This window comes from Lepisosteus platostomus, chromosome 7 (genome assembly GCF_059453375.1).
Source record: "Lepisosteus platostomus isolate fLepPlt1 chromosome 7, fLepPlt1.hap1, whole genome shotgun sequence".
Taxonomy (NCBI): Eukaryota; Metazoa; Chordata; class Actinopteri; order Semionotiformes; family Lepisosteidae; genus Lepisosteus; species Lepisosteus platostomus.
In genome coordinates this window covers 35,862,074-35,873,816 of record NC_142617.1, presented here as the reverse complement: position 1 = coordinate 35,873,816, position 11,743 = coordinate 35,862,074, and the positions used below count along the sequence as shown (strand labels likewise).

Here is an 11,743-nt window from a genome sequence, read left to right as displayed (position 1 = left end):
TATTTCTCATTTTGTTTCCTTTAATCTAATTAATATCGAGATAACATTTTCATTATTTGTGTCTGCTCTTAATATATTGGTCATTTAGCGCATCCTTTGCTAAAATCCGGTCCAAAAGCGCCTCCTTTCGACTCATGAGAGAATAGCAATAATCAGAAAGATGTTCGCAACAATAAAACTTCCATACGAAGGCTCATACTTCCTGGACGTTATTATCTTTTAAAATAAAAGCAACTTCTCCGAAGTAGGCTTTTTATGATTACGTAGTTCAGGTGGGTAGCTGTTCAGCATGTGTAGTCTGCAAAGCAACAAGTATTAGGTTTATTCCATGTTGATAAGAGAGAAAACAATGTTTCGGCTTCCTCACACCTGGAGAAGGCATCACATCCAAAAACGTTGTGTTTTCTCTCTTTTCTTTTCAGCATGGAATAAACCTATTACTTGTTCCTTTTTATGATTAGGGTTTATTATAGTTTAAATATTAAATTATTTTAATTGCTTATTATGCTTTGCGTACAGAAGTAGATTTAGTAGTAATCACCTCTCCACAAGGGTCAGTATTGAGCAAGCTAGCTAGGAATTAGTTGATCTTCGGTATGTGCAACACAAATTAAATAGAGAGAGAGATAAAGTAGACAGCATGGTATAATACATTTGCATATTTTATTTTTAGTTAACTGTTAGTAATTCTTTGCAATAATTTAACACTTTTTTTCCCCCAAATGTAATATCAATTGACTTTTCATCATGCCTGACTGTGAAAATTGAGATTCAGGAGATAGTGCCCCAGGAGTGCCATCAGTGTGCAACAAGCAGGCACATACTCTCTCACAGACCATTTTCCTGTCTAGTGCTCACATGTGGTGCACAGACGATAATGGCTTGTTTTTCTTTGCCCAGTTGATTTGGTTTTACAGCATACCTAAAGCTGAATGCTTCACACACCGCTACAACACCCTTCACCCATAGTGTCTGCAGTAGTTCATCTGTCAGTATCCAACACGTGGAAAGGAATGGTAAAAGCAAGTCAAAACACTGGTCCATTGCAGTAGGCAGAGGTTTAACATGGCACCAGTAAGAATGAACACATATGTCCTTGGATTGAATGTGCATAATTTTTCCTTGTATTTTAAATAAAAGTATTTCACCACTGTATAAGCAGAAGAAGAATCATGTTGGTAACTTTCATATAACACATACAGTATAAAAAACCTGGAGTAAAGCATCTGTCTCAGATGTACAGTGTAGCGGTGAGGCTTATTAATAAGGCAGAATTAAGTGTTTCTGAGCTTTCCCAAATTAGGCCTAATTTCTCTGTTCATCTCTGTGGTGCAGCCACAGAGAAAGAATTCATGCAAGCTCATTTAAGATGTTTTCTTGTGATAAGAAACCAGCTCCCAAAGGGGGATGCACTTAGCTAAGCCTGGCTATCATGATCAATGGTCATCCATTGGCGCCTATCTGTCTAGGGAGTGCGAGTTGGACATCTGGATTGCATTCCTAAGTGTCAGGAGTAAGTGACTCATATCTCACCTTGATCAACCAATCAGGGACTGGTAGGGCCGAGTAACCCAGGTGGGACTCTGATGCCCATGGAACTTTCAGCCAATCAATGAGCTGAAGTTCCTCCAGGTAAAAACAGGCAACACAGAGATTCAACAAGATTCAGAAGGGATTCTGGAGAGGATTCTGTGGACTGTTCTAAAGGGAATTCAAAGGAGAATTCCAGGGCAGGACGGCCCAGGAGCAGAAGGCTCCCAAGGGCAGGACATCCTCGCAGCGCGCCTCCTGACCATCCTGAGACTCAACCCGGACAACTACGGAACGGCCAGTGTGTCCGAGTGCCAGAACTTTCCTTTGTTCTAAGAGTCTAGAGTGGAGGTTGCCAGAGAGTAACCAGCAGCAGGCCTCGTGAACAGGTCGGAACTGTGGACAGCTGAATCACTATTCAGAACTAGCTCTTCATTAGGAACGAACCGGTCCTCTTCCTGACTTGCTGGGACCCACAGTCATCTTTTCTCCTGTGCACAAACTTTGCTAGTTAAAGCCAACACTAACTAGCCGGACAGTGAGCATCAGCAGCGCACCGTCGCAAGCCGCACAGCACAGCCTGGCACCGAGCCAGAGAGCGCGGATTGGACAGCAACATCCTGCAACTGTTTCTTTGTGCCCGCAGGAGATCTGAATCCCCAAAGATTGGATGAGTATTCAACTTCAATGCATTACAGCTCAAGAATTCAATTGTTATCCCAACCAGTTGATATCAATTTAATTCCTAAGAGTTATGTACTTGTTTCGAGTATCTAATGTAGAAGTTATAACCAAGTTCATTTATGAAACGGTCTTAATGAATGATATACTGAACGTATGTCCTCTTGATATATGTAACACTTCGTAACTGATTGAATATATATATTTTGTATTCTGATAACCCTCTCGATAAGATCTGTTAGTTTAAGGCATATTCTATGTATTAATAAATGTATCCTCGTGTATTAGTACCTGTGTGTGTGCGTTGTTTGAGTTATGTCGCATGGTTGGACTCTAAAGCCATCAAAAGAATCAACTTTGTGATTTACTGCTACAATTAATAATTGTCTCAGTAAATGCCCAAACCCTACAGAACTGGTGCCTTCAGAGAGCCACTACATTACATTTTGGCTATGGCAACGTTACATATTTGGCGTCCCTGAACGGCTATGAATCACTACAACAGCATGTATTACTTGTACCAGTGGCCACACACACTAATAGTCTGAGACTCTCACAGTAATGTTGTTTTTATAGAATACAGATCAAATAACACATTGTATCAGCCATCAAAAGAAATAGGCAGCAAAATGAAACCTGATGATACCTTAATTGTTAAAATCACTACAGATAAAGTTGAGGAAAGCAATATAAAAAATGTAGAAAAAAGAAAAGTGGCTAGCAATTAAACATTTGGTGCTAGTGAATGGATAACACTGCATTTGTCCAAGGAAATTTGCATTTGCAAGTCATCAGATAAAAAGAAAAGATTGATGGTGGCCTACAATATCTGCCAGGAATGGTATTATTCAGTGAGTGGGTATTCCCATTCACAGCAGAGATGAGTCAGATGGATATACTTAATGCCAACAAAACGAGGAGTTATTTTTAAAGTTAAAAGAGATGACTTTAATTTAAAAAAGACTGAATATGAAAAAAAAATGAACACTATTAATAAAATGTTTTTATCTTACGACAATGTACAAAGTCAAGAAATACAGACAGATTTTATATATGGACAAAATGTAATAACTACTCATACTAAGACTAAATAGACAAACACTATGGAGTTATAGTATATCTTATACAGAGACTGAACACACAAAAAAGTCATGTTTTTGAACAGTTTTGTAACTGTTGAAAAAATACAAACTATTCAAGGTAAGACACTGGTATGCCTTTCAATACCTTAAAATGTATATTCTGTGAAGAAGCAACATTTGGTAACTTTATAAGGCCAATTCTAGTGACAGCAACATTCACCCTGACTAAGGAAGACTGAGGAAGCACTCAAAAGTGACTTTGTGGTAAAGCACTTTGTTGTGTAAAGGTTAGAAACCATTTTCTTTACCATTATGAAAAAATAAAAGGTTAGGACTTATTTAAACATCAATGTTTGCAGTGTTCATAAGAGTTGCTCATTTGAAATTTGAATTACATTAAATAATCCTTCTATCCTGTGCATTAATGTACATAAGCCCAGTTTTAAAATATATTGTAATGACCACGGGCTTCGGTATGTAATAGAGCAGGCGTAGGACTCGAGGAATGAGGTTGAACAACACATTTATTAACTCGAACCAGGGAAAGGTACAAACGCAGGGACAGGGGTTCCAGCGATTTGATTTAGATTATTAAGAACTTTATTTTCTTTTCACAAATAAATACAGAAAATCACAAAATAGAAAGCTTTACATTAATATACAGTGGTGTGAAAAAGTGTTTGCCCCCTTCCTGATTTCTTTTTTTTGCATGTTTGTCACACTGAAATGTTTCAGATCATCAAACAAATTTGATGATATATTGACATATTAGACAAAGTAACACAAGTAAACACAAAATGCAGTTTTTAAATGAAGGTTGTTATTATTAAGGGGAAAAAAAATCCAAACCTACATGGACCTGTGTGAAAAAGTGATTGCCCCCTAAACCTAATAACTGGTTGGGCCACCCTTAGCAGCAACAACTGCAAGCAAGCATTTGTGATAACTGGCAATGAGTCTTTTACAGCACTGTGGAGGAATTTTGGCCCACTCATCTTTGCAGAATTGTTGTAATTCAGCCACATTGGAGGGTTTTCGAGCCTTAACCACTTTTTTAAGGTCATGCCACAACATCTCAATCGGATTCAGGTCAGGACTTTGACTATGCCACTCCAAAGTCTTCATTTTGTTTTTCTTAAGCCATTCAGAGGTGGACTTGCTGGTGTGTTTTGGATCATTGTCCTGCTGCAGAACCCAAGTACGCTTCAGCTTGAGGTCACGAACAGATGGCAGGACATTCTCCTTCAGGATTTTTTGGTAGACAGCAGAATTCATGGTTCCATTTACCACAGCAAGTCTTCCAGGTCCTGAAGCAGCAAAACAGCCCCAGACCATCACACTACCACCACCATATTTTACTGTTGGTATGAGATCCTTTTCTGAAATGCTGTTAATTTTACGCCAGATGTAATGGGACACACACCTTCCAAAAAGTTCAACTTTTGTCTCGTCAGTCCACAGAGTATTTTCCCAAAAGTTGGGGATCATCAAGATGTTTTCTGGCAAAACTGAGACAAGCCTTTATGTTCTTTTTGCTCAGCAATGGTTTTTGTCTTAGAACTCTGCCATGCAGGCCATTTTTGCCCAGTCTCTTTCTTATGGTGGAGTCATGAACACTGACATTAACTGAGGCAAGTGAAGCCTGCAGTTCTTTGGATGTTGTTGTGGGTTTTTTTGTGACCTCTTGGATGAGTCATCGCTGCACTCTTGGGGTAATTTTGGTCAGCCGGCCACTCCTGGGAAGGTTCACCACTGTTCCATGTTTTCCCCATTTGTGGATAATGGCTCTCACTGTGGTTCGCTGGAGTCCCAAAGCTTTAGAAATGGCTTTATAACCTTTTCCAGACTCATAAAATCTCAATTACTCTGTTTCTCATTTGTTCCTGAATTTCTTTGGATCACAGCATGGCATCTAGGTTTTGAGGATCTTTTGGTCTACTTCACTTTGTCAGGCAGGTCCTATTTAAGTGATTTCTTGATTGAGAATAGGTGTGGCAGTAATCAGGCCTGGGTGTGGCTAGAGAAATTGAACTCAGCTTTCCAAAGATGTGATAAACCACAGTTGATTTATGTTTTAACAGGGGGGGCAATCACTTTTTCACACAGGGCCATGTAGGTTTGGATTTTTTTTCCCCTTAATAATAAAAACCTTCATTTAAAAACTGCATTTTCTGTTTACTTGTGTTATCTTTGTCTAATATTTCAATTTGTTTGATAATCTGAAACATTTCAGTGTGACAAACATGCAAATAAATAAGAAATCAGGAAGGGGCAAACACTTTTTCACACCACTGTATATATACTTAAAACAGTATATATGAACACATCTCATTATGTTTAGACAAGGTAACAGTTACATAGCAACAATTTATCTTGTGCAGGTGCATTTTTCCAATTAATTTTTAATCACTTCAAAACAGGACAAATCCCATTCTTTACTTTTACATGATAATGTTTATCACAGATTCTTGAGGTACCGTCCTATGCCCTCTATTATCCACAGATTTTCTGCTTCCTCCTTCCCTTCTCTCCACAGATCTCTGAGGTGATAGTTCTCTTGGGTAATGGACAGGGCCAGGCTACCTGCTGCCTTGACTGGAAACTCGATGCCTTTGAACACCCCCATGTTCCTCACTCTCCACAGGGCGTCTTTTCCACTGTTCACCACAGCCCAAATCCTGTCAAACAGGTCAGAAGAAGTTTGACAGGAGAGATACCGTATATCATGAAAGCAGCGGTCAGGAATAGGGTTAAAGCGCTGCTCCTACACTAACACACACACACACACGAAGCGATGAGGCTGTCTCCCAGCCTCAGTCCCACTATATACAGTCCCGTATTCCCGGCCCCGTGCGCTGCTCTCAGCCCGCCTTGTGTGACTTTTGGGAACCCCAAAAGCCCAACCCCTTTTGGGACTTTTATTTTGAACTCAAAAGTCAGCCTGGAGCCAAGGAGCGGCTTTATAAAAGGCACCGACAGTCTGATAATGATTCAAGTAGCATGTACTGTACTAGAATATAACATAATTACAAAAAGTGGTGTTTCCAACTTCAATTGCTGAACAAAGATAAGGTAGGTAAAACTGTTTTGTGTTTTTAAGGGACGTTTTGTCTTTGAAACACTTCGTTTTTTAATAGCTTGGGAATGCAGTTTGTTAACATAATAGTGTTTCGAAGACTAAAATAGCCCAGAAAGAAATTAACAGTCTTAATAAAATACAGACAAAAGCTAGAAGAGCACAGGTGGTGCAGTGGTAAATGATGACCGGTCGTGGGTCTGGTCTTGATTAATGGTGGTGCAGTACAGCCTGGGTACGAGAAACTTTGGTCCTTATTGTTATAAAATTTAAATGATTTTATAACTAACTTTCAAATAGTTTTTACCTTTTCAGGTATGCAGTTTAAAAAATATATAGTGAAAGTCTCACACAAATTTCTCTGTATTACGTTTCAATACCCGAACAAAAACGGAGTAGTAAAACACAAAATGCAATATGAAAGTATCAGGTTTACAAAAGATGAAAACAAAACAAAAAAAACATGTTGGGATCATCTTCATATTTGCTACATAAACAAAACTCGGGTAAAGACGTGGATTTACACAAATAATTACTTGATATGAGTTATGTTGTCATTTTAATTGGCAAATATTAGGAACTAGTTCTCCCTGGCAAGTTTAAATAAGTTTAAAAAGGTTCAGTTTTTTTTAGAGTCCGTTTAGAAAAATTGGGGGAGGGGGAAAAGGTTTATTTCATATGGCTTAACGGCATGAAATTAGTCAAACAATTACAATATAACTGATGTATTGCAGAGTTGGAGTCACTTCCAAATTTAATTAAAATTCATGGGCAGATCAAATTTGAGTATGAACTGGAATTGTCAAAAACTTCAGAATCTTAGAAGTCACAATCTTTGTGAATAGAACCCCACTGATTCCTCTTCTGACTGAATTGAAACTGCTCAATGTCCATAATACCAATTCAGTCATTTTGATCATCAATAAAGTGCATCATGGTAAGCTGCATTTAAATGGGTTTTTCTCACGTAATTATTTTTTACATTGACCTATGAAAAAGAATGTTAACATTATAACAGCTTGCCTTGAATATTTAAAACTGGCTACTTCTGACAGCTTACCTGTTTAGTGTTCACCTGTTGTACATTTGGCTTTCTTCAAAGGAGATGCAAAACCAAGGGGAAAAAAAAGCAGCTTTGCTGTTAAATACTTGGCGAAGTCTTTCTTATCCAACACAGATCACTACAGAACAGTTCCAGGAGCAAATACGAATTATTGTTTTACTGAAATGAAACAATGAATAGTCTTCCTTAAACTATAGACTCAGTGATTTCTTGTCTGCGATGTTCTTAAGGGGAGAAAGATGACTGCAAGGTAGTCAAAGAGGACTGGAGACCAGAATTATACTGAAGCCACCTCAAGTTCAAGTATTTGGTAGTTATTGTATGGGCTTGGATGCTATCCTCCATATTGTACATTTTGCAACTCTAATGGTTGTGAGAAAAAACAGATGCATTCAATTTTACAAATTAACTAATCATTGATTTTAGGAAAAATGGAGCACATGGTCAAAGGTCAGGTTGCTGGGAAGGTTTAGAAATCTATTGAAATGACTAGATCGTTCTTGAGAGGTTAGTAATAAAGTAAGTAAATAATTCTCCATACCTTCCATCAGAAAAAAAAAGGAAGGAGAGCTCGATTTTGTATCCTTCAGCCAACTAAGAAACTGCACAGTGAGTAGACTCCCTCCATTCCAAGCGAGACAACACAACATTTCCCAGGCAATCTGAGCACTGAAAAATGATTTTCACATTTAGGAAAGGGACTGTTGTCTTATGTTTTGTGAATATTTACTTCCTTTTTGTGGTCCCCGTCAGACAAATGTCCCTTAAAGTTTGATGCACTATTTGGTACATGAAGAAAGATTCGGTTAGCATCTGTCTAGGGAACTGTTTCAACTTGAGTACACATGATTTCAGATGATAAGATTTTTTTCCTCATTTGCCGTAAAACAATTTTCCATGGGAATAAATGTCATGTGCAAGGCTTTCTGGTTCTGTAAAATGCTGGGTCCAAGTACCCACAATTATTGTAAATAATACTAGCAAAGATTGTGTGTTTCTGTTAATAATTGTAAATATTTGATTGTATTTTCAAGTCTGTGGCTTTTGTTTATTATTTCACTGTCTTGCTGTGCTGAGAACAGTAATTAATTGCAAACAGGTGTTATAACTGGCTAGCAAGGCAAGCTGGTGTCTGGACTCGTTTTTCTCTCTGAAATCTACAATTTATTTCATTTTTCTACATTCCCTGCTCATAATAATAAAAAGTGCCCACACCACTCTTTATTTGCTGCATCTAATTGTATTCAAATATACAGTATGCCTTTCAGCAAATATAGTATTAACTAAATCTGCACCAGACTTTTAAAAAGTGTATTCCACATTGACACGGGAGAAGATTTAAAATCATGAAAGTTACTGTAATTTCAAAAGTAAGATTGACAAATATCAAAGTCTAGGTAAATTTATAGACTGGAATACTTAAGAACTGGTATTTCTATGACACTAATATTTAATAAGTTTAAAAATGTGTTACAGGAGAGTGTAAAACAACATAGCATCAGAACAAATGAAGTGTCATGAACAGTTGGCAGATGATATAGAAGATTTACTGTAAGTTAGAAGGAGCTACATTGTCTTTGTCATCCAGAACTTAACTGAACAACATCAGAAGAAGAAATGATTGGCACCAACAAGCAGTGAACCCATGGAGACTTATAATGATGAGATAATTTAAAATATTTACAGAAATTGTTTCATTAACAATGTAAATGAGTTCCATTCTTACATTTAACAATATCCTTAAGTGAAACTATTTTATATCCATTACACATTTGGTAATTTACATCTACATTTCCTTTGTTTCTTTACAGGAATGCTGACAAGAAAGCTCAACCAACAGTTTGGAAAACCTGTTAAATCTCTAACAGGATGGATACTGACTAAGTTTTTCTTATGGCACAACCGTGTCCAGGAAGAAAATGCAGTAAAGCTTGCCGAGATTCAGCCAGATGACACGGTGCTGGAGTTGGGATTTGGGGTTGGACTGGGGCTCCAGGCAGCTGCTCCTCTCCTCACAGGCTTTAGGGGAAAGCTGTTTGGGGTTGATCATTCTGAGTACATGTTTAAAAAGGCCAGTGAAAGGATGAGGGCTGAGATTGAATCTGGAAAGGTTACTCTCTTCAATGGCAACGTCATGGCCATCCCCCTGCCTGACAGCAGTGTGGACAAGGTCTACCACTGCAACTGCTACTATTTCTGGCCTGATCTGAAGGCTGGAACCTCAGAAATCCACAGGGTGATGAAACCAGGTGGGCTGAAGTGTTTTATGAAGGCAGCTGTTTTATAGTGCTGGAATAAAGCTGATTCCAGATCTTAAAGAGAGGAGTTATGAACTTAGTTTTGATGGAGACTAAACACCTTAAAACCTCAAATAAAATGAGAAGAAACTAAGAGACAAAGGGATCCTTTGTTTGTTTCACCACCCACTGTGGTGAATGTTACATTTGATGATTGTAAATCCTACATTTAATTCTGTAATGTGCCATCTGTGATGCTGTTTTGGCAGGTGGTCTCATGGTGACAACTCTCAGACTCTCTACAAGCATGAAGGCAGCTTCAATGAACATTCTTCTAAATGATAACTGGAAACCCGAGGTCTACATGGAGGCCCTACGAGCCACTGGTTTCTCTGATGTTCAAATGGAGGATAAGCAAGACAAAAAAATAGCTTTCCAAGCCATTTTTGCCACGGCTTCTAAATGATGCTTCTAAAAAATTGTTTTTTTTTAACAATGCTTTCACAGGACAACAGCACCTAGTAGTTTATACTGCTAATGTATATTACATTTATGCACACTTGCTCAGATCACATTTGACTAATTGAGACTGGGTTTGTGTGAAGTTGATTATCACAATGGTATAGCATCTTCAATAAAAGACTGAAACGAGCCTTTCAAGTGTTTTTGTATTTGATTTTTACACATTCTACATATATTGATTGGAAGTATCTTTATTGGTTGCATTGTAAATGATTATTATGATTCCCATAATCGCTTTTAATTCATGTATTCCAGGTGTGGGTGTTTATAATGTACATCTGATAATCTTGCCATTCTTTTAGCTAATTTAAGAAATTGTTTTCTTGTTTCTTTAAACTGTTTAGATATGCATACAGCCTCCAGAACAGTAACGTTAATTTAATAATTCTAAACACTACTCAAATGCACCATGCTATTAAACAATGACAACTGCACAGGAATAGATACGAATCTGTAACTCTTTCAGATTTTTTTTTCTAAAAGAGTACATTTTTATTTCACATGCTATTTTACCAGACATTTGTGGGGAATTACCTCAAAAGACTGTCAGATGACTGGATACAGAAGGCAGGTCCTCCATTATGCAAACTGCACCAGATGAAAGGAGGAGACAGACTAATCAAAGACCGTTTTGGAGATAGTAAGCAATTTAGCTGCCCAACTACTAACAAAGAATGACAACATCTAGCTAGCAACTTAAAAGAGGAGGTAAGACTTTTGTGGAATTTGTTGACTTTGGCTAACAACAAGTACAGGAGTGGAAGACGCACCTTGAATGATTCAGGATGAAATTGAACATCAAGAAGACGGAGTACCTGGAATGCGGTGATCAAATTGATGGCACAATCGCAGCTGGTGGGGCCCAACTGAACAAAGTGACACAGTTCAAGTACCTAGGCTCATGTGTCAACTCCGACTCCACTACCCTCCAAGACGCGTGTCAGCGCCACTTGGATGAAATGGCAGCAGGTCACTGGAGTACTGTGCGACGAAGATCCCCTTTACGCCTAAAATCCAAAGTCTACCGCTCAGTGGTCAGACCAGTGGCCCTATACGGAACTGAATGCTGACCAACGACAAAGAAACATGAACAGGCACTCCATACGATGGAAATGAAGATGCTGCGATGCACCCTCGGCTTGACAAGACTAGACCATATCATGAATGAAGAGGTGCGAAGAACACTCAAAGTCGCCCCAATCACTGAGAAAATGAGGGAATCGCGCCTGTGATGGTATGGACACATGCTCCGCAGCAATGACACATCAATGGCAAAGACCGCCCTCGAATTGAATGTGGAAGGCTGCCGGCCCCATGGACAACCACTTACGAGCTGGCTGGATCGGCTGAAAGATGACATGCGCCTCGCAAAAGCCACCAGCCGAGATGCGGCAGACCGTACGAAGTGGAAAAATCGGTGCAAACAAGCAGACCCCACATAAGTGGGAAAATGCAAAGAAGAAGAAGTTGACTTTGGCTCACACTCTAAATAAAAGTTCACTATTATCCTTACCTTCATGGTTGCTTTATGTGTTTTACATGCTTATCAACT

The 11,743-nt window shown here is 38.6% G+C and overlaps 1 protein-coding gene across 1 annotated transcript; it reads left to right on the top strand.

Moving 5' to 3' along the window:
- Positions 1-6,209: 6,209 nt before the first annotated feature.
- LOC148658622 (uncharacterized) lies at positions 6,210-10,320 on the top strand. Its single transcript, XM_088640031.1, has 3 exons — positions 6,210-6,365; positions 9,244-9,681; positions 9,939-10,320. Exons 2-3 carry the CDS (start codon positions 9,246-9,248, stop codon positions 10,133-10,135), a joined length of 633 nt encoding a protein of 210 aa, XP_088496157.1. The 5' UTR covers positions 6,210-6,365; positions 9,244-9,245; the 3' UTR covers positions 10,136-10,320.
- Positions 10,321-11,743: the final 1,423 nt, after the last annotated feature.